Raw genomic sequence first — 23,557 nt, 5'->3', positions numbered from 1 at the left:
AAGTAATCACTTAGTTGCAATACAGCTTGTATTTAATTAAAAGCAATTGTACTTTGTTAATTGAAAAACGGTCTTGTGACACGTGTTTAGTGAAAGTGTTTTGTATCAATAGCAGATCGGTTGTATACTGGTTTTCAATTAAACGTGAATGAAATAAACCATTTAATAATCACGAGTGTTGTGTAACCCTGTTCTTTTCCGCCAAGGCACATGTTCAGATGTCTCTTTCTTGAAAAATATCTTGGTTAATTAATCACCAGTTGGCATAAAGGAAGCCCACTGTCTCATGTTGGAAAAGCCCTTATTTTCAACTACCATATGGTATGGTGAACGCGTTCACTAGCACTTTGGTGTGCACCTAATGCTAAGAATCCTCAATCTATTCCAACAACTCCTCTCGCTCTTATTTGTCCGAGTCCACTGTAAGAGCTTAAGTGTTACTGGCTCGGCACGCAGTTGAACTTTTGAAATGTCCTCGTCAAAGAGTAGTCTTCTTGAGGGATCTTTTCAGTAAGTAGTGCGTCGTGCGAAACGCTTGATTTATCAGTATGAAGTCGATAAAGGCAAATTAACCGTCAGGTGGCGAGTTTGTGAGGCTGACGTTTCGAGTGTTAGCCTTTCGTCCGCCAGAGCAAAGTGGGGGACTCTGGGTTGTCTGTGCTGGTTTCAATTGTGGAGCACGGAGTTACGCTCATAGAGGAAGCATGGCAACAGAAAATGCCTGTCGTGAACGACTATGAATAAGTTAACCAAAAATGTATGAATTCCTTCATCGAGCCAAATTTTGCTCGTTAGAGGCTAAGAATGGTCAACTGGACCGATTTATGGCGAAAAAGAATCGAAAGTTTTGGAGAAAATTTGTGCTTTTCTTTAAAAAAAAAAAAAGCTCATTTAACGGATAACTGAGGCTACTTGCGGTACTTCTTCCACTCTGGAACTTCTCTGGTCAGGAGATGCACCTATAAAAGTCAGTACACACGAGGGGACTAGCCCCTGCAACAAGTCGCGGGGACAAATCCCATCGCGTGAATTGGCGATTTTTGCTGCAAAATCTAGTCGCAGGGGCTAAAATTTGGTCCCTGCGACTAGTCCCACGAATTCAAACTGGTTTGAATTTTTGGGACAAGTCCCTGCGACTTGTTCATCAAAACGCTTCGTGTGCACTGCTCGTGGGACAAGTCCCTGCGACCAGTCCCTTCGTGTAAACTCTTCAGGAGACTAGTCGCAGGGACTTGTCCCCTCGTGTGTGCCGACCTTTATAATTCGCATTTGTTTTGGTTTTGTGTCACGGCGATTGGTTCAATCGAAAACCAAACCAGACGTGATTCGACCTGTGTTTGCTTTGGTTTTGCATTACTACGCGAAGCGATTGATTTATATATAAAAAAAAGAAAAAAACTCGCGTCACTTTGTCATCCAATCAGAAGTACACCCAGAAACAATCGTGACTCGCGCGCACACGTTTTCCCGCGCTTAGCGTCCGTTATATGTAATTGCTTTGAGTTTTGATTGGTTTGTGTCTGTGTAATTTGTGATCGGCCCGGCAGAGTGATAAGTTTGGTTTTGCTTTATTACATTCAATTTAATAACTGCTTTTCCTTTGAAGCCTAATATTTTCAGGTTTTCCTTCAATTTGAAGGCTTCTTTGTATATCAAAAGAAATTACTTGACATACCATGTACACGTCACATAGCCCCTCATTCAGTATAGTGCTTAAACATGGCACGAATCCAGGCTTTCAGGGGCTGTCCGGACTACGCAGGAGAAATTTGAAAACGCAGCTTTATTTCTACAGTAGGCCTACCGTTCAATCTAATCCTGACCGAAAACGGAGCTTTTCGTAAACGCTCTTCAAACCGGAGGAATTTGAAAACGATGGCTTTGCGTTTTAGTGTGGAACAAAAACATTTTGAAAACAAAGGTTTTCGAAAGCGATGGCATCTTAATAATCATGTGGTTAACCCTAACCCTCAAAGGTGCACTCAAGCTTTTCCGGCGCTGGCGCTGGCGATCAGTGTTCTCCGGCGTAGCGTGCAAGGAAAACGTTTGATGCGTATTGGGGGTGAAAGCGCCGTTTTCAAATTTCTCTTGCGTAGTATGGACCGGACCTCAATTTGGTGGGACCTAGCATGAGTAGCGGGCGTTATACAGGGGAGGAGGAGGCAAAGCGCTGATATGCCTGCTAGGCTAGTTGGAACCGGGCAAGTAAGCGGGCGAGAAAAGGATAAACAGGCTTAGTCACCCACCCCTTAGTTTTCCCACGTTTTTTCCTTCGCTAATGACTTCGGCGTTCCCCAACCAGCCGAGAGCCTTGGACAGGCTTCCGCTGACGCAGGTACAACTAACCTTTGGGTGTATAGAGCTAAAATAGAAAAGGGTCAGATGAAAAAAAACTTAACGTGATGAGTTGACAAATTCGGCGCCTAGTTGGGTACGCGGCTATTAACAGTGAATAAATTCTAGTGGGTATTTACATAGACGTGAATAAGAATATTTGTATATGTTTGAATTACTGTTTGAGTTCAACATTCAACATTCGACATTAAAAATATTTGTATCTTACACAACCAGCATTTCGAAAAGGAAAATTTGTGCCTGTTTAATCTGTGCCTTTAGAAACAAAACACCAATATATGGTCTAAAGTTTCGGAGTCTCGAATTAAACCACGTTGATTTTAATTTCCCAGATCAGCTTAGCAACTCAAGCGAGCTACGGAGCGAAATATAACAAAACCTCATAACCGGTTTAATGATCCGTGATCACACAGATGAGGTGCGTTCATGGTCCCTGTTTGACAGCTTATAGCAAGGCTGTTTTATTAAAGCGTCACAGCGGTGCTGTTTTAGGGATCTGTTCCTGTTTGTGTTTCGCCGATTATCTACGCTAATGTTTAAACATCTGAGTAGCGGCGAGGCGGCACACGTTTTTCGCCAATTATGTCGCATCACTGTACCCCCAAAAATAAACGGATCGACCAGGCTGTTGAAGTAAACCAAAGCGTTCGCAAAAACCAACGCATCATAGAAATGATTCCACTGGGCGCCATCACCGAAGTCATGCCACAACCACATAACGTGATAAGGCAATAAACACAGGGCAAACGCCACCGCACCGAATAAAAATGTTTTCACGATTATGATATTGGTTTTTGTGCGCTGCCTGACCAGCTTATGAAACTGTCGATTTCCAGCTCCTTGCCTCTTGTCAAATCGTATCATTTTCTTGTCGTCTAAATGCAATCTGAATCCAATGCAAATATAAGCAGGAGCTATCACGCAAAGAGGCAGAGAATAGAAGAGTAAAAACACGCATATTGTGAACACTCTCGGGTGATTGTCACTTTGCCACGCTTCGGTACAGCTGAGCTCATCGTGTTTGTATTTAAGAATGGCAATGTAAGGCGACACAAGCGCAGCAGATAAACACCAAACTACACATACTGTTATCTTTACAACCCTTACTGTCAACATTGGCTTGAACGGCGTCATAATCGCTCTGTACCGCTCAATAGCCATGCAAGTTAAATTAGCCACAGAAACTGCAATCAGAGCGGTCTGAAATGGGTACACAACTTTGCACATAAACGCCCCAAATGGCCAGTGCTGGATTAAAATAACGGCCATATCTAGCGGGATACCAACAGCACAAGTCATAAGGTCGGTAACAGCCAGATTAAGGATGAAATATTCGCTTGTGCTTCGATGTTTCCTTCTCAGTAGAGCACCAAACAAGACTAAATTTGCGGCTGTTCCAATGATTGCTATCACTGAGTAGAATACCAGTTGGATTATGGTCAGTGTTGCAATGTTTGAAGCCTCGGCAGTTAAATTCGACGTTGTCTTGTTGGAGTCCATTTCTGCCAGATTTCTGCTGTTACTGTAAAAACACCAGTTTGCCCAAAGAGAGTCGAGCTTGTAGATCCTCTGTGGCAGACTTAATCACAATATTCATGGATCGTCTAGAAATTTAAATTTGTATGCTTATTTTAGAGCTAATTCAAGTTTGGGTGAATAATTACCTTGCAAATTGTGTGCCCGCTTAAAGGTGACCCACATTACAGTTCACAGCTAGGTCCCTCCGGCCCACTGGCCTGGATTGATAACGTAATCAGTCCGGCCGTTATCAGGTTATTTGTTAATTACCAGCCACTGATAGATAGTGTTAATGCCTCGCCGAAACACGCACCCATTTAAAGGGACATTTGAAGGCCAACAAGGGATGATGTCAAAACCTTCATCTTCTCTGGGGTTTAATACGTGTTGGCGTGACTTGAATAACTTTCAACGCTCGAGTAAATTTGTTGACTGCGGAAACGATTTGTGTGTGGCTGTGGTCTCTGGTGACAATATTGACAGAGCCGGAACAACACGCCAATAGGTGCGCCAATATAGCTAAGTAAAATTTTACAGGAGGTAGTATTTCTCTCCTGCAAATTGTTATAGTCAATTTGTAATGCCCGAACCATAGAGACTGTTTCTCTATTTTTAACATGCAAATGCATGTGAGGTATCCCTCAAAAGTCACTTGCTAGAAGTGCTTGGCGATAATGCTTCAAAAAATTTAGTTGGTACACTAGCATTTCAAAATCACCTATAAATCAAACCTTCGAGGCTTTGATAGCGCCCCGGGGCAAAAAGAGGGAATAGACGATAGCAATTAAGTGCCCGTTGTATTGCTCTTCAGATAGAGGATTTAAAAAACAAAACTTGAGTACGATGTGTTTGACTATTAAGTGGGTTAATGTCGTCTTGCTAAACAAACCGACACGAAATGTAGCATGATAAACCAATTAAAAAGGAACATCATTGGACACGAAAAAAAAAAAAAACCTGTAATCTGTTCTATGCGGATGCCTGGGGAGTTATTTTTGGTGTCTTGACCATAAATAGCAGTCTCGTCTGTGGTGTTACTCCCGTCTTGAGTTACGAAATCGAACGGTTTTGACACCGTGGTAAACCACACGCGATCTAGCATGCGTATTTTAGTGGTACAAATCTACCAGCGTTCTATCAGGAATGTCGTTATCTGACGGGCTACGCTACTCACTATCTATTCTGTTGTAGACAGTGAGTAGCGTAGCAGTGCGCAGTTGTTGGCAGAATGACGGCTGCTTCTTTGCGTTTTCGAAGTGTCTGTGAAGAGGATTTAGATAAAGTTTTGAACGACTAGAGGATTTACACTAAAACGATTAGATCATCCGCTCTCGATTTCTATGCGTGATAGAATTCTCGAGCTCATAATCCAATTGTTAAAGAGATAATAAATGAAAACTCCAGGTATTTAGCTTAAGGCCAAATACAATATAACAAATAACTCTTTGAATAGGTTGTGCGTCTCAAGTGCGCCATTCCCTGCAGATAGTGCATTCAACGTGGTCGACAAACGCTCTTTAAAGTCTACCACACACTCAGGTTATAGATAAACTCACGATAATTTGGAAATACATTCAATCGCGGACAAACGCCTAAAGCAAAGCTCAATCAATATTTCATTGCTTGAATCTCACAAAAATAAGCGTAGTGTTGACATTATACTGGCTCAGTGTTGATGGCTTGAAGGTCGAGTGAAGGTCTAAACTAGTTCTTCTGACCCTTCCTGTGTTAATCGATTTCTATTTTTAAAGTGCGTTGTCACTCACGTAGCCAGAAGCCAGGCAAATTTATAATTAAAACAAAAGAAAGTGTTTACGGAAGAAAAAAGTTCACCTTTCACATGATTGGTTTGAGACACCAACATGGCCGCCGATTCATCGGCATGGCGTAATGGGAAATCACTCTGTTCCAGCACGTTAAACAAGTGTAGGAACATGTAGGTTTCAGATAATTTGAGGTATATTCGAGAACTTTCATATTTCAACCATCTTGGGAATAGATATCGGTTAAAATAGTTAAGGGTAGAAGAACTGAAAACCTTATCTCCACGGAAAGTTATGACACCAAGAGAAATGAACATCTATATCACAAGTACACTCATTTTTTTAATATATGTAATAGGACTGCATGCTGTCCAATTTGGAAATAACTGGCTGAAAAAAATTCTGAAAAGATTAGAAGAGATCGTGGGCGAAGTCCATTTTGGCTCTCAGAGGAATGTTTTGAAGCCACTTATTACCAAATTAGACTAGGATGTACTCATATTACTTGTTAATTAAGTTGCGCAGGGAACTGTCCAAATTATTAGTTAATCTGGACACTGCTAGCCAAATTAAGAATTAATTTGGATAGCTGCAAACTTAGTCTGTAACGAAACTTACTGCAGCCTTAAAAGGTGTTACGCAACTACATCCACGCCTTGGTAGTACATCTACTCTCAAATTGGTATCGTAACAGTATAAGAAGAACTGAAAACTAGCAAAAGCTGTGGAAACAATCGCCTTCGGCTCTTGTTCTCAGAGCATTTTTCGTTCTCCCAAACGTTCACACGTGTTTCCATAAGTCGATTAAGAAACGGAAAATGTTTGCTATTTCTTAAATATCGCTGCAATCGACTGTGGCCCTAGCTAAACCCTCAGCGCATTTTACTCTTCGTTTGTGTCCATCCCATTTCCCGAGCCAGCAAAATGACTCTGGAAGTGATCTGGAAACAAGCAGAAAGTATCACCCTAAGGTGTATCGTGAGAATTGTCATTCACAGCTTCAGCCTTTGGCTTCAGCAGATTACAACACGAACGATGGCTGCAAAAAAAGTTTAGCGATCGTTGTGATCATATGGAAAGCATTCTACAGTGATCAAAGCGATAGTAGCGACAACGATCACTTAGTAGAAAGACTTTTAGGTCTCAATAGTTCTATGTCCTCGATAGTAGTGATCACTGTGGAAACCGGTAGTCGTAAGGATTGCTCAACATTTTCTAGATTTGTAGCGATAGCGGCATCGTAGCGATTATATGGAAACAAGCCTTTGGATATCCCAACTTAGCTTTTACAAAGAGATGTCAGAGGTACCCCACCCTTAATTTCACCATTGGTGCGTTTTGATAACCAAATGTGATTGGTTTAGGTGTGGTTTTGCGATCAGTGAAGAGCTCTCTCAACTTCCTTGTAATTCCTCTGTAAATAACGTAGCCGAGAATTGCTAAATTTATTGCGAATTTTCTTTTAATCATTGAGCTTTATATTAGACATTTTCTTGTTTTTGAGATGAAATGATTGAGGTTTAAACAATTGGTATTGTGGGGAGAACAAATAGAGGACGGTGAAGTAACTGCTCAAGACTGAGGTCTGTAATGTTCATCAGTGTTCATCAGTGTCTGAAAGTAAGTTAGAAGTTTTGATCGGATGCGGATACTTTCAAAGAATGTTACCCTCAGTTTTGTTCAAAGTAAGCAAAAACAAGATCCTTTCGAGTTCCCCTCCCCCTATCAAATAAGTCAGTGATTCGGTCACTGCTCATAATCCTTTGAAATGTGGCTCCCTCCTCCACCTTTCAACTCTTTGTAACCATATTGGGAGGCTTGTCTCGCATGAGCCACATCATCAACCAGTTCATAATCTTGGTTTTCAGAGACGCTTACATCGTATGCAGTGTCCACGTTTGTTTTGGCTTCACCCTCAAAGACTTCAACGTCGCCTTTGTCGCCTTCACTCCACTCAACAGCCTCATTCTCCTCGAGGTCATCTCTAGAGGCTTGATAGTTGTCTCCATAGTCTGAAGCCTCGGTTATCTCGAAATCGCTTCCAGACGCGTCTTTTTCAACTTCTTTATCATCGTCCTTATCGTCCTCATCGTCCCCATAGTCTTCAATGATTTCATTTTCTTCATTGCCTTTATAGTCTCCATTGTCTTCATCACCTTCATCCCAATCTGAAGTCTCGGTTTCCTCGAAGTTATTTCCAGAGTCTTGAAACTCGTCTTGATCGTCCTCGTCATCCTCAACGTCTACATTGTCTTCGTTGTCTTTGTTATCTTCATAGTCTTCACGGTTTTCATTGTCTTCATCGTCTCCATTGTCTTCATCATCCTCAGCGACTTCCTTGTATTGATCGTCTTCACTGTCTTCATCATTTTCATCCCAATCTGAAGCCTCGGTTTCCTCGAAGCTACCTCCAGAGTCTAGAAACTCGTCTTCATCGTCTTCATCCTCAACCTCATCACCTCCAATGTCTTCATAGTCTTCACTGTTTTCATTGTCTTCATTTTCTTCATCATCTTCATTCCAATCTGAATCCTCGTTTTCCTCAAGGTTACCTCCAGGGTCTTGAAACTCGACGTCATCCTCAGCGTCTTCATTGTCTTCATAGTCTTCACTGTTTTCACTGTCTTCATCGTCCCCATTTTCCCCATCATTTTCATCCCAATCTGAGGATTCGGTTTCATCGAAGTTACTTCCAACGTCTTGAATCTCGAATTCATCGTCTTCATCATTCCCAATGTCTTCATTGTCTTCACTGTTTTCATTGTCTCCATTGTCTCCATTGTCTCCATCATCTTCATCCCATTCTGAAGCCTTGATTTCCTCGAAGGCTCGAAGCTCGTCTTCGACAACCTCATTGTCTTCATAGTCTTCATTGTCACCCCCGCTATCCACGACATCATCAGGGGACACAATGTGACTTCCCCCATTTTCTCCATACTCGGGCTCCATGTGTGTGCGGAACCTGGTCACCAAGCCGATAACATCATCGTGAGTACTACCAAAGGACTCACTGTCACCATCTTGACCACGCGGGTTTCTTATTGTGTAGTGATTGGATCCTTCCGGATTTTGGTTTCCTTCGTAAGCTGTTCCTGTCTCATGGCCGTTTCTTTCATCAGTATTTTCACGACTTTCCCGAGAAGCTCGCATATGACCATGAAATCTACGATCACCATCAGCATTTTCATCCAAATTCTCGATATTTTTAACATGGTCTTCTTCATTTGAAGGAATGAAATGCTCCGGTTCTATATCTTCCCGGGATATTGTATCTGTGTAGGTAGGTCGGAAATAAAGAGCGGAATGTTCAAATGGGAAGTCATCGTGCACATCTTCGTCATCGAGCATACCTCGCGCCTCTCTGCCTAACCCATAATTATCATGACCCATGGATTCCAGTGCTTCATCTTGCTCTATTTCCATGTGTTTGACATCATAATCTTCTTGTTCCGAAGGCTGTGTTTCCATGGAATTCGGTTTCTCTAAGCCTGGCTTGTCATCCATGTAATCATATGCCTTCTTATCTTCCGTACCGAGATGCTGTTGTTGGGAATACAACAAGTGCTCAGGTGCTGTATCTTCCACGTGAGCAGTATCTATATAAATAGGTTGGAAATAATGCGGAACATTACCAAATGGGAAGTCGTCGTATTCATCTTCGTCGTCCACGGACATACCCCGTGTCTCCCTGGCAGATCCGTGATAATGATCGATAGATTCAGATTCCTCCCCTTCGTGTTCCGTTTCACTGTGGCTGTCATCAACATGTTCTTGTTCCTTGGGCCGAGTTTCCAAGACACTCTCACCATCAACGTCTTGTTCTTCTTCAGTAAGGTGATCATCATCTTCATAAAAAGCAAAGAAGTAAATAAAGAAAATAAGTAAAATTGAAGACTAGTAAGTGGCTCAAGAATCTCATCAAACAACCGACTTTTAGTATAACTCATTGCCCGGGAGACACCCAAATAAAGTTTTACTCCGGAAGGCTTGAATTGCTCCAAGTTCCAAACTAGTACCGTTTTTATACCACCTTTGACCAAGAATATAACTCTTTCATACATCTTCCAAAAAATTGTTATCCGTTTTACATACCTACTGAAGGCACACCACATCCTTGTTCTAATGCCCTTGTATTGATTAACCCACTAAAAAACTTTAAAAAAAACCTTACAAGGGCCTTTTAAATGCCTGAAAAACAGTTCCCTCCACCTTGTTCGGTACTCCAGTCCGTGAAATACTTCTACCTTTTTGCGCAAGAAAACCATAGCCTTCAGTCGTCAAACTTGATAATGAAGGGTAAAAATTATAAACACCAAACTCATGAATTTTCTGGCCATGAAAACTAACTATAAACGTGAGAATTCCGCATAGAACTGAATTCTTCAAGATTGCCTGTGAAACTGTTTTTCTTTTGTTAAGTTGGAACTAAACATCGGTATGCAGTTGGCTCACTGAAACCAAGAGAGGATGAAAGGTAAGAGAGTTAATTCTCTATAAAGGTCCTAATCCTAAGTAACCTCTGTCAAGTTACATTTAGATATGGTATCCAGTTCTTTCACGGATAATATGAAAATGCGTGTAAAACCACTCAGGCTATCTACGCGAATAAATTTCGCGTCACTGCATTGGCTATTTCTGGACCTTCCTGGGAGTTTTCGGAGTTTGGAGTGATTTAAAAATAACTTGAGAGAGAGAGAGAGAAAATGAGAGGGATTACCTTAGGAATAAGGCCCACACAGGGGATTAACTTTCTTACCCTTGAGTATCTTTTGCTAAAACCTAATAATATAATAACGGAAAAGTTACTTCGCAAATTAGTTTTAAAAGAAAGGCGAGTTCTTTCCTCGCTAAACGAAGTTTGCCATTGTTTGAATTCCCTCCATTAAGCCCTGGTCAAACGGACTCGCAAGAAGTCGCAAGTAGCCACAAGTTGAATTTGCGTAGAGACTTGCGTTGGGTGGCCAGACGGACTCGCAAGTTTCCTCGCAAGTACACGCTGGTCGCAAAAAAAAAAACATTTCAAGGCAGACATATCCTGTATTTCATTGGCTAATAATAGGCTAATGGACGTCAGTCAACTTGCTGTCGACTTGGGTTGGGTGGCCAAACGATGAAAAACTTGCGTCGACTTGCGTGCAAATTTGATCTCGACCAAAGTGAACACAAGTCATGGCAAGTCAACGCAAGTGCACGAAAGTCGAGAACTTGCGTCTACTTGCGACTCCGTTTGGCCAGGGCTTTAATCATTGACCGCTTGAAAGGGCAGCCCTTTACTTGGCGAACTGAATTACAATGTCTGCGATTTCTTCTTTGAGCATATTCAATTCGCCTTCATTTAAAGTTGTACTCCTTCAGCGAAGCTTTAAAAATGAGACAACAGGGATTTGTTCACATACCTTCATTAATTGGTCTTGGGATGGGCCGGGCATTGATTCCTAGTTGTGAAGACACAACAAGGAAAAGAACACCGACCCACAAATTCATTGCTCGTCGAAAAAAATCTCTCCTTTTATGAAAACTGTCTCCGCGATGCTGCTAAACTCCTCGCAAGTTGAAAAGCTGCTCACTAACTACTTTTACGTCACAGATAATTAATTATATTAGTAATTCAAATTGTTATGTCATGACAAACTGCGTAATTACCCGAGGAAGCCAATCACTAAGAAGAAGATTTCAGATCGATGTCGTGAATTTCGTATTTAACTTGAAATCAAGTGCCAATTATATATTTGAAAATACTTGAAATGACGCTGAAATGCTTTTTCATCGCGATTTAAAATGTCGCACTTTTACTCAGAAGTGGCGATCAGCGCACGCACAAACCCAAGGCAGATCTATTCAGTCATGAGAGGTCTGGGAACGAGATTACTTGGTGAGCGGGAAGGATCTTCAAATCTCGCTACCGGAGTTGTAATTTTAATGCGAAGATTTCGTCTCGGCAGAGTATCTACGACCAAACTTGCAAGGTTTTGTCGTGCACCACATGCACAAACAGCAACGCGAACACCAGAACTGGAAACAAAGTAGTGCGCATGTCTCAACTTTCCCAAGCCGTCGTTAATGCCTTCCACATTCTAGCGGGTTTTATTTTGTTTCTAAAAACTGTATATTTAGGAAGGAAATGTAAACGCTACTACTCGCTTTACTTGAAGTTTTGACCTTCCAATTTTTAAAGCTTTTGTTAAATTCTAGCCCGGTTCGCCTCCAAGTATCGACCAGGATCTCATCCAGTAAATATGAGAAACACTCCTTGTTTGGAAAAACTACGGATAATGGTTAAATTGGTGATTGCTACTCCTTAAACTCGGTTATTTCATTTCCAGCTTTCTGATTTGCTAACAAAAAAAGCTGAAGAAAGGCTTATAAATAATTTTCGGTTTTTAATTTTTTTAAAAAAATCTTTCAGCATTTATAATTTCAAATTCTATTTCTAGTGTCTTTTGCTGTAAGCAAGTTATATTTTTAGCTGTTAGCCTTTTATATTAGCATAAAGGAACCAATTTTTTATTTTGGATTTGCTAATAAAACCGTTATTATTTATTTATTTATTATTATTAACTCCTTGAAAAAAAAGTAAATTGATTTTTGTCGAATCTACTTCCTGGTCATAGATGTTGTGGGAGTAGCTTATCAAACAGGTAGCTCTAAGATATTCTTGAAAACCGATACGGAAAGGATCCACGAATCGGTATCATATAAGTGGAGCTGAATGACTTTCAACAGCCCACTAGAAAATTTGAGATGGACAAAGAAGGAGTAGTGAAAACAGCGTGATTTGGCGGATAATTTGGCGCGTGATTTTAGCCCATAATTTGGGCCGAGTATAGAGTATAGCGTGCATCACCCGTGATTAACAACGTGCTAATGGGATCCTCATATCACATCCATGGCGCGGAAGGGATTACTCACTTTGGTTTACAAGGCCAAAAAGGAGACTAACAAGAACTTACACAGTTCATTTTAAGACTAGCACGATGCTGGAAGGGCAGGGAATGAAGTGGACAGCTTACATATGCTGTTGGGCCGCTATAAATGTTACATTTTGTGTGCATTTGATATCTTGTAAGTTCTGACCAACCAAGACCAAGTGATCCGCTGTATGTAAAAACAGGCAAGATCATTGTTTTATAGATTGTTTCAGCACATTTTTGGTCGATCGGCGAACGGATTGATGTTAAGAGGTTAGCTCTGCCTGCTACTTTCTTGTAAATTCTATCAAAGTATGATATAAGGTTCAAATTTGGGTCTACGTCAACGACCACGTACTTGTAAACAGACGTATTGTTGATACATGCCCCATTAGCAGAGATATTAAGCTCATTTCTCTGAAAATTGATTCTTTTCGCAGTTCCAAAGAGAATAGCCTCAGTCTTCCCTTTTTTAAAATTGACTATCAGTCCATTTTCTTTGAACCAACGACATAAGCAGTTAATGTCTTCATTGAGGTTTCTTTGGATCGTGACAACGTCTTTGGATGAGGTATAAATTACAGAGTCATCAGCATAAGTAATCATCTTTGAAAATTGAAAGACTATTTTGTACCCATTCTTACCTTTTTTACCTTTTTTTTTTACCTTATGTTCACTATAGTTTCTTTTACAGGACCCCTCTGATAATAGTGTTGAATACACTAATGGGTCATCCTGTTTAAATATTCGTTGTTATTATTGTTATATCATACTAAGTTCACATGTTTCATTTATTTATTTATAAACGTTTTATTCATTATTTGTAAATAATTTTAATTTTATGTAGATAAGATATATTTTAATGCGTAAATTGTGTTCCCAATTAACTAAATACTCTTTGACACTTAAATTACGTCTTCCATTCACTCATTCGCATAAATTTCGACCATAAGACAATAAGCCAGAGTTACCAGTTAAAGCATCTATTTACTTTCAATGATTTCTACGTAATAAAACAAACAATAGACAGCGGCAGTTCCTACAAAGCCTAATATTCTTGCTGATAGAGTGCTACAGTAGACCAGGAGTACTACGTTACTAGGAGCTGTAAACATCACAAGCTGCTGTTCAAGTAGTGATATCTCGCCTTCACGCCATAACGCATGCGCCAAGACTACATATGTAGGTAAGGAGCATAACAGGACCATCATCTCCAAAACATAACCTGTAAAATAACGTCATAACATTAACAAAACCTGCAACTTACAAAGAAGGATGTACCTGAACTTTACAATTGATCGTTATAAATAACAGAACTACTATTAACCATAAGTGATCTAATTATTTTAGATAAGAAGAAATGAAAGAAAGGAAGGTAGATAAGCAAGGCAACAATGGCCGAATTTACACTAGAGACGAAGTATCCGTGTGAGACGAATTGTCTACCTGAGACGGATAACTCGTGTAGGTATAAGTCTGGTGTTTAGACGAATTATGTGACCAAACTCGCCTTCAACTGATTCGGCTGTCAGCAAGTCTTGAAGACGCGAGCGAAAGACGAATTTGGCCACAAAATTCGTCTAAACATCGCATTTCTACCTAGACGACTTATCCATCTCAGGAAGACAAATTAACCCACCTCAAACTGCTAATTTGTCTCAGACGGGCGTTTCGTCTCTAGCATAAATTCGGCCAGTGACTGTTAATGCTGAGAACATTAATGCAGTAGGCACCATATGAAAACCCTCACTCTTTGCTACGTGGCTGTTAGGTTAAGAGCAAAGCTGTTAGCGGATTCAAAAACACAATTGTTAAGCTGCGCCTGTGCGCGAGTGTTCGTTACTTTGCTATTTCCCTAAACATGTCTTGAAGACATTCATTAAAGTAGTTCCACAACATGGATGCCCTATGGCGCAGTTTTCAATTGAGTGTCGGAAAACCAAAACCAAAGCAATCACCCAAGCCAATCACAAATTACAGACAAGCCAGTGAACCAATGTATATGTAGTCGACGCAAAGCGCGGCAAAACATGTCGGGGCAAGTTCGATTGGTTCTGATTTTACTTCTGACTAGGTGACAAAGTAGCGCGAGATTTTGTGAGTCGATTCGAGTGTGGTTATGAAAAACTAAAGCAAATACAAATTACTTTCGACACTAAGTGAAGACCTGTCTATATGACTGATTAAAGGGGACCATCCTCGTGAAGTTGTTGGATTACTCATTTGTTAATTGTGGCCATACAAACATCTCTTTAATAACAACAGGTGAAGGAATCTAAGAGAAAGATGAACCTCGAGCAATTACGATTATAAACGCTTGTTCTGTTACGCCAATAAATTAAGTAACATGTACGCCCCAAGTCAATCACTCAACAACAACAATAATAACAACAGCAACAACAACAACACAATCTGTGTCCCCAAAAGTAGTCAAACCTATAACCTTCCAGGTACTTGTTGGGTGGAACAACAAGGTTCATAACAACACATATCCTATTAGGCTGCAAAGCTCAATGAAGTCTGAGTATGTAGGTACATAACTGCGAGAACGCCTTCTTTTTTGTTGAGTTGGATCTGCTACGCAGGGTTTTAATCTGGTGCTTTACGACTTGCAAGAATGTTTGCATACCTGTCACTGACAACCATGTATTCTGTGTTGGTAATGCTTCAGTTACAGTCCTAGAGTACATACACACAGCCAAAGCTACTGCGGCAGGTAGGGCCGGCGAGAACTGGAGCCGAACACCCTGGATGTATGGAGTGCCTTCCGGCCTCAGAAACAACAATAAAATAATGGCAAGTGTAATCTAAGAATAAGAAAAGGAGATTTGCATGAGGTGAGAAAAATAAATTGTTGAAAGCAACATCAATACTCTAACTGTAATCAGCTTATCATTAATGTCAAACCACCTACCCATAATTCCCAGTAATCAGAAGGAGAACATAGCAGAGCCAAGAAAAATGAAATGATTATCGAGATGTTGGAGAAAAATGAAAAACTCTGAAGAACAAGACCAGTAGGAAGCTTGCCTTTCTTCTCTTCCTGTATGTACAAGCCAAAAAGAATAAAACGACAAATAATAACTTTAATAAACGATTTATTAAAAATAAAAATAAAAAACAGTGAAAGACTGAATGCATCACAGCCTGATTCTCAGACGGTGCAAGTCGCTCGAGGACACGGACTCTCACGCCGGAGACAGTGCGTGGCCGCAAGCGACCTGGACCGTCTAAGAATCAGGCTATGATGCATCATGGATTCACACTAGTTACCAGACTCTCTTCCTGTGCCACAGCGTCTCTCTTCAGTCCAAGACCCAGAACAAGGTAAAGGCCCAAGTGATAGAATAAGCTGGAAGGTACTTGAGAGGGCTTGTGAGGTCCTTAAACAAGGGAAGAGGAAACAAAAGACATAAAAATTCTGGCGGTTAATTAACATTGTTGCTGAATTGCGTTAACAAACCTTTCCGTGAATCGAGGCGGGTGGAAGTTAGCGTTTCTGACAAAACACAGACCAGAAAACAGCCACTAAGAAGCAGAAAAGGAAAGCTAAAAAAAAAATTAACGTAGATGTTAGTTCAAACAGCGGCATGAAATAAACTGGGGAGCTATTGGAGCTGAAATTGAGTGAGAGCTTTACAAAGGCGATTCCTAATAAACAAGCGAACCAAATTCAAAATCTACAGGCCACGACTGGGCTGTGATGAATGACAAAATCGACAATCCATGATGCAAGGCGACCCTGAACAAAGCGAATCTGAGGAATTTAAATGAGATCTAATTAGCTATTTTTTCGCCAGTTCCTACCATGATTCTTTTGGAGTAAGCTACACACTGTAAGCCTGCAAAGTTCGCTGGTTTTGTTCGGCTCCGTGGGAAAATGAGTTGCGCAAAATCATTTTCTTACTTTCAGAAACATTTAGCAAAAAACGGGTTCGTTAAACCAGAGCGAGCAAGCACTGTATCTGCTTTTACTCTTTGGCCAGTGGCACATTTTTGGCTAGATACCTTAGGTTAGCAGGTGCTTGTCCGTGAATTGGCTTCCAAGACGTCAACAATAAATAAAACGTAATTGCGGATGAGATTCCACAAAAGAGACAGACGAAAGGAGGACGAAACACAGGAAGCATCTGTCATGGTAAAAAGAAAACAACGGGTGGTGATGTCAACGAATTAAAACAAGCTACTACAGTATCTCAGGTGCACTGGGCCGCACAGGAACCATTCTAACACTCCAATCAATGAGGATTTGAAACGTTTTTAATCCACTAAAGTTCTTATTTCCCTCAATGTAATAGACGGAACGACTCAGAACAAACCACTTGTACTGTATTCAGGAAAGGGAGTTTTACTTACAAGTTTAGTAACGGCCACGAACGAGGGTTATTCTAACACTTTTGTACACTCAGTTAGATAGCGAGCAAGCTCTAACACGACTCGTTCGCTCGCAGGCTACTTCATACTCACCAAGGAAGACGCCTTCAAGCCGGGTGCTAAACCAATCAAAACAGCGATGGTGACCCTCTGCGACCAAGGAGCCTGTTCCATGGTTACTACTTTTGTTAGCACCGCTATCAGCACTGATACGGCAACAAGAATAAGCCAAGGGAGAAATACAGCCCTGAAAAACCAAAATCGTTGCTTCCATATTCACCCGTGACAATAAAGCAGCCTCATTTGCAGCACGAAAGTACTCAAGAAGACGTGGGTAGTATACTACATTCAACCAGGTCCTAACCAATCAGAGCGCAGTATTTATTGAATGGACCAATCAGAAAGGCGGACGTGCTCATTTGCATTTTAAAGACCGTCAGTAACAACGTCTGTACTGCATTTTAAAACCTCGTGAATGCAGCGAAAACTAAACATCAATAGCCACAGAGACACGGCTTAAGTCATGCTACAATAATATTGTAATTTTCTGAGAATTTTAGCTTTTTAAGTTTTACTTTGTCTTATTTTTGTTTTACTCTTTTTTCCCCGCCTTTGATAACCACCCCATCTGTGATTTAGATTAGTTAGCCCTATTTGTAACTTTTTAGGGCTTCTAACTTTTACTTTTAGATAATTTGAGATGTAATGCGCATTTGAACATTTCCATATGGAATTTGCGCGTTACAAATTCTTCTTCATCGTCATCGCCCTTTTTTAACCCCGAGATTGCGTAAGCAATCTATTGGGTTTTGGTGGTGGTGCAGATTATGCAAATGATGTCATTCCATCATCTGTAAACGTTTTGGAGTAATTCCGCTGACCAGTAGATAAAGCTCCTGAAATCACTGTATCAGTCAATATCGCACGCACGTGTATCGTTTTACACTAGTAGGTCTAGCTGCGATTGTCGCACTAAAAATGGAAACTTGTTTTGTTTGCTTTCTGGGTATAGTTCATTTCACATTTCTGTTACAATTCTAATCTTAAATTGACAGTTAACTCTAAACAAGACCAAATGTTGGCTTTTGTAATACGCATTGGGAACGTTTTTGACGACAGAGGTGAAGTTGCTGGAAGCTGCTATTGTACATTACCGCTCTGGTAATATGGTTAGCTTTCTATGGTTAGCAGCCACGTTCCAATCTAGTGGACCTGAGTTAGATTCCAGGATTCATCAGCTTTTTTTCCATTTGTTTTTTTAAGCCACTGGTCTTTTTGTTTTCTCGTTCAACCCTTTTTTGGTGAAGGACATCCACAAGTAGCTACATGTACTTATTTCAAGCTTGGAACCAATAAGAAAACAATTTTTGACGTTACGCGACCTTACTGTTTTGCATAATCGACCTCAAATTGCATCCCATGGCTTACATGTTGTGCGTTGGTAATTCATACTAAAAAACTCGATTTCTTTGAAGATCTTTTGCAGCTACCCTGCGAGCAGAGTCGCTTCGATCTTTTTCGCAACACATTTGCTTTCGATCTAACTGCACTGAGTCACGTAAAACAGACTACGCTTTCGTCTTCAGGCGGGAAGAAAAATATGTTGGGAAAGGCGACGAGACGTTTACAAGGTACAGAGTGACTCAACTGAGAAAAAGTAAATTCACTGGAGCAAAGCAGCTCATGTAGTGGAGGTTTGCCAGTTCTTATACTTCATGTAGTATGCATGAAAAGTTATTATTTAAGAAAAAAAAAGACTGCTGTTATAGCAAGTAGAGCCAGAAGTCAATATGGTAATTCATGTAACTAGGACAACCCGTAAGCCACACATGCCAATCATCACCCACTGGGAAATCGACGGGTTTGCTCATAGAGCACTTTGATTGAAAACGCAATTCTGTAGATATGCAAGAAAGCACGTGCCTGTTGGATATTTAAAGCAGTTTATATGAAAGTAATCTTCCAGCTGAAAGTAGTGGTTATTCCTTGAGCCCCGACTGTACACAACTTACTCTGATAACAAAATGTTGTCAATTGTGAAGGCTGGGTAGAACAATGAGACCATATACATGATAAATCCTTGCAGAACCTGATAAAAATAAGTAACAAAAAGCAATAAACTTTCTTAAAACTCAATAACAACCTACAAGAAGTAAATATTTTACTTATTCCTATAGTCCTCAAAGTATTTGCCTTCCACCAAAGTGGCTTGGGTTCTATTTTCATACTGCTTAGATACACACATGAGCACTACTGTATGTTCATTGTTGGCGCTAATTTTCTCTACTTCATTTTCCAGTTTTCTTCACCAAAATTTCCCAATTTCAATTTAGGATAGTTCAGGGACAAACTTACATTTCAAACTGTGAAGAAAGGTATAACACTCACCCTGTAAGCATTCAGGTCTGGTTGGATAATTTCCACTAGAACACTCACACACATAACAAGGACGTTGAGCCTCTTGAGAAAGAGATTGTGTGAAAAGTGCATGTATGAAAGTTTGAGGCAAAGGGCTCCCCAAATGAACAGCACACCAGCTGAAAGAGTTCAAAAAATATGTTTCGATGCTGCGTTAATCCCAAGTTAAAGTCGAATTCAACATCTTTTAAAGTCACTTTCTAGTAAAATGAACTTGAAGGCCAAAGTTTAGCTCTTTCATTCCCATGCTCGAAATGCCACTTCACTTTACTGACTACTGTACATTTGTCTAAGAAGGGCTGCCTAAAGGATTGTGTGTGTACCAAGAAAATACAATTAACTTGTGGGATATTTCATGGTATATCACTGGAAAGCTTTGAATAACTAATATACATCAGAGGCGTCTTCAAGCACTTACATGTATGACAGCAAACTACAATGCACAAAACACACCGGGCTGGGTTCCATATAAAAATGGCATATTTAGGGTTAGTTAACTGCCGCGCACTTTCTTTTAAATGGAAAACGAACAGTTTAAAAAGTGGTGGGGTGAGGAGGATTCTTGAAAGACGTAGGGAGTTCAGCTGCCATATTCAACAGCAGCTTACTGGTAAACTATTGGCAGAAAAACACTGCACTCACCCAACACATCAGCAGGTGAAGGAATTCTATAAGTCATCATAAACCACAAAGGATGCACAAGAACATCATATGCTCCAACTGTTGCAATTCCTGATGCTATACAGAGCTTTAATCCCTAGAAGTAAAGCAAAAGTTAGAGCTGGGTTCTTCACTAGAGCCACAAAACAACAGCAAACTGAACAAATCATCATGAACATATCTCCAGTTTGTCACTGATTTTAAAGCACACATGCCTCAGTGCTGTATTGTCCATACTTGCACCAATTATTTCAAGGTAAATGAAGGACTGCCTCCTCATGGACAAACTAGTCCACGCTGCTGGAGCTTATCTCGGTAATCATACCTCTCTAAACACATAGGAGACTAGGAGTAGTGTTACTGCTAATAGATGAGGTGTTAGCAGGTTGCTTCAGGGGATTCTATCAGGTTGCTTTGTCTGCTGGTCAGTTAAAGTGTGGAACTCGCACTAGAATACATCATAACGACCTCAGCTTGTGCCGCAGGCCAAACCTCTTGATTTTAAGTCTGATGCACTGACCATTACGTGTAAATCTCCCACCTTGTTATTCCAAACTGCTTAGAAAGACGTTACGTAAAAGAAATACTCTTATAATTGTACATAAAATGAAAATGATAATTTGAATAATCACCTCATTTAATATCAGGTCCTTGGGTGCCTCAATTATCTTGCTTACGACAAATGTAAAGAGAAACATCAGAGTTGACGGTGACATACGGACTATGCTGGGCAGCAATACTGAGGTTGTCTGAGTGAAGGGGAGGGTCATAGATAAACACAGTGGCAACTTGGAACCATGGATAGCAATGCACAGCAACATTGACTGAGAATGAATCCTGCCCACACTGTGCAACCTAACAACAGAAATGACATTATCAGTACGAAAAGTTTAATCTAGATAAACTTCTTGTCAATGGTTGTCCTATTCACTTTATTAGGAAACTTAAGATTTGAATACAAATACGAGATCGAGTAGGAGAACGATTTTTCAGTTCTAGTTTGCAGGCTTGACATTATCATGTCACATACCCAACTCATCCCATGAGCTTCCCTCCTAAAACCAACATGAAGAGCGAGTGGTCTGGAAATGACTGATTTGAAATTAAATCTTACTGGTACTCAATCTTGTACTCGTAGTCCACTCTAAAGGTCCCTATTGAAATGGCATTATAAGTACTCTGAATTTCTAAAAATCCACCATCATGGTCAGCCTTGCTTCACTGTAGAGACGTGTTGCTATACGCTACACTTTGTCTTGATGAATCCACTACTAATCTGTCATGTTAGAGATCCTTTAAGTACTAAGTATTCTTTTCAGTTTGAAATAAGTGTGTAGCCATTCCATTAGCAGGTCTGACGTAGATACATACTCAAATATATGAACATTTGACTGTCAACACTCTAATGAATTATTTGATAACAATCGATGGCCACTGCATTATGGATGAACCAGTAGAAAACTTGCTAAGACGGCAAAATAAACGCCTTCATATATTCATTTGTAAATATTGTCCAAAGAGAACGGAAATTACAGCCACTAGGACCCCACTAGGGCCATTAAAGTTCAATTTCAGACTCATGATTTGTTAATAATGATTCTTGCCAGCCAATATCACTCATTATAATCCATCAAATATTTTCGCTTGCGTGCGATTGGTCTAAACACGTCATGTGACCGAATATTCCCCAGCTAAAACTGGGGAATATCCGAGAATATCCCCAAATTTTCAAAGCTTTGTGTGTCGTGAAAAAGATTTGAAGAATAATCAACACAATAGTCTCCATTTGGGGCGGAAGTATGCTCGGATATTTGTCCTTGGACATTATCTGTTCCTCAAAGCTCACAGTTTTCCTCAAGCTACGTTCTCAGAAAACTGTTCACTTCTCGGGACAAATAATGTCCGTGGACAAATATCCTAGCATATTTTCGCGCCAAATGGAGACTATTTAGTAAATAAACCCCTTCTGGCACCTGGTATGTCAGCTGAAAATGTCCGTGGCTGAGATATTGTCTGAAAAATGAATATTTGGCCGAGAAGCGAAGCTTCGAGGGCAAATGTGAAATTTTGAGGACAATCTCTCAGCCAAGGACATCATCAGCCAACATATCAGCGAGCCAGAAAGGGGTTTATTTATTTTATAATCCTCCCATTGATTTTCTGCATATTTTGTTGACTTTTTTGTACTTATCAGAATGGCATTGGAGACCAGTTTTTTCTCTTAATGTCATTATCAGCGGATTCCATGAAAAGCGATGAAAAGGTGAAATTCTAGAGCTGAATTTATTCTTTTTAGCTTTTTTCTTTTTGACAGAAACAGCCGCAGGTCGACTCCTGGTCGCAAGGCAATTATCGACGCAGGTGGAGGTTACTGCGTGATAACTGCCCAGTAAATTTGCACCACGTGACGTAAAGTAGCCAATAGAATTTCCCGAAAATTAAGCGTGGGTTATAATGTTATATATACACATTCTAGCAAGGTTTTGTAAATATATTTTTAACTCCCGGCAAGATTTTGTTTGGTGACAAAACTCCAAGTGAAATTTTACTTCCAATATAAAAATTTGGCAGCCACATTTAATTAAGTTGAGGAAGGGATGTATGTGGAGCAGATTTGCTGAGTACTCCTGATTTTCAGTTGGAATTGACATACACGTAATGTGTGCCCTTCAAGAGTTGAGCACAATGTGAATTACTGAAGCTGCCTTACTGTGTATGTTTATTAGCTTACCTTTCAGCAATGTAACCAGCAAAGAGCATGGTTCCCAAAAGAAAGTAGACTGGATAGAGCTTTTCAGTCGCAAGAACATTTTCACAAAGCACGAACACTAGAGAGAAGCAGAGAAAAAGCCCGTACAATGTAGATGTGAAAAATTAATCTACAGTGACAAGAAATGCACATTGAATTGTAAAATGTGCTTATTAAAATTGTTGTACTGGTCTAATCAATTTTGTTTGGGCAAATGAAATGATGGTGAAATAACCATGTTGTTTTCTTCAAGAATAACATAAGATTTGTCTAGTCTCTGAGTTTTACTGGGTACCAATGTTGACTTTTGATACAACTTAGATAACCCAAATCTTTCAATCAGGGTCAATAATTTTCAGCTGAGGAAATCAGACATCAAAGTTCATGTTAGTGGGCCTCACCTAATGATTGAGTGACCAGAAGGGGATTTAACCACTCCCTGTTGGGACCAGAAGCTACAAATACACACAGCACTGAAAGACAAGTAACTAATCCAAGAAGTACGTTTACTCCCCATAGAGGGACAGAGAAAAACGAAAATTTATACCTTTCACAATTGTCAAGGTTGCAATTATAACAAAAACGAGACAATGTTCTAGTATTGGAGTACCAAGTTATAAAAATTTACATTCATTCTATGTTGCCATTGCTTTCCAGGCTTGCAAACAGTTTTATTACACAACAAACTTATCAGAGTACTTTATTGTTGGTCCAATACATATCTATATTCTAAGTATCAGAAAAGTTTCTACAGCTCTTTTTCAGTCCTCAAGTCATGCTAAGAGTATGTCATAAACCAAAGCTTTAAAAAA

The 23,557-nt window shown here is 40.1% G+C and overlaps 3 protein-coding genes across 4 annotated transcripts in view; all 3 read right to left on the bottom strand.

The window, feature by feature from the left end:
* Positions 1–38: 38 nt before the first annotated feature.
* On the bottom strand, positions 39–4,523 carry LOC145478657 (galanin receptor type 1-like). The gene has a single exon (XM_081456753.1). It carries the CDS (start codon positions 3,853–3,855, stop codon positions 2,761–2,763), a length of 1,095 nt encoding a protein of 364 aa, XP_081312879.1. The 5' UTR covers positions 3,856–4,523; the 3' UTR covers positions 39–2,760.
* Positions 4,524–5,521: 998 nt separating this feature from the next.
* On the bottom strand, positions 5,522–9,872 carry LOC145468810 (uncharacterized). The gene has a single exon (XM_081452515.1). It carries the CDS (start codon positions 9,309–9,311, stop codon positions 7,383–7,385), a length of 1,929 nt encoding a protein of 642 aa, XP_081308641.1. The 5' UTR covers positions 9,312–9,872; the 3' UTR covers positions 5,522–7,382.
* Positions 9,873–13,511: 3,639 nt separating this feature from the next.
* The window catches only part of LOC145478648 (uncharacterized), a 41,547-nt gene continuing 31,501 nt past the window's right edge, over positions 13,512–23,557 (bottom strand). For both annotated transcript variants that reach the window (XM_081456743.1, XM_081456742.1), the window contains 13 exons: positions 23,147–23,292; positions 22,728–22,824; positions 20,629–20,851; positions 19,979–20,093; positions 19,307–19,455; positions 18,931–19,007; positions 17,012–17,165; positions 16,553–16,674; positions 16,008–16,093; positions 15,818–15,927; positions 15,459–15,587; positions 15,174–15,351; positions 13,512–13,769 (listed from right to left, as the gene is read on the bottom strand). In XM_081456743.1, coding sequence (XP_081312869.1) covers positions 13,528–13,769; positions 15,174–15,351; positions 15,459–15,587; positions 15,818–15,927; positions 16,008–16,093; positions 16,553–16,674; positions 17,012–17,165; positions 18,931–19,007; positions 19,307–19,455; positions 19,979–20,093; positions 20,629–20,851; positions 22,728–22,824; positions 23,147–23,292 — 1,828 coding nt within the window. In that variant the 3' untranslated portion in view covers positions 13,512–13,527. The remainder of the gene's footprint in view (positions 13,770–15,173; positions 15,352–15,458; positions 15,588–15,817; positions 15,928–16,007; positions 16,094–16,552; positions 16,675–17,011; positions 17,166–18,930; positions 19,008–19,306; positions 19,456–19,978; positions 20,094–20,628; positions 20,852–22,727; positions 22,825–23,146; positions 23,293–23,557) is intronic.

Source organism: Orbicella franksi, chromosome 2, assembly GCF_964199315.1.
Source record: "Orbicella franksi chromosome 2, jaOrbFran1.1, whole genome shotgun sequence".
Classification (NCBI taxonomy): domain Eukaryota; kingdom Metazoa; phylum Cnidaria; class Anthozoa; order Scleractinia; family Merulinidae; genus Orbicella; species Orbicella franksi.
Note: the sequence above shows the minus strand (reverse complement) of the source record. Positions and strands in the feature narration are given on the sequence as shown.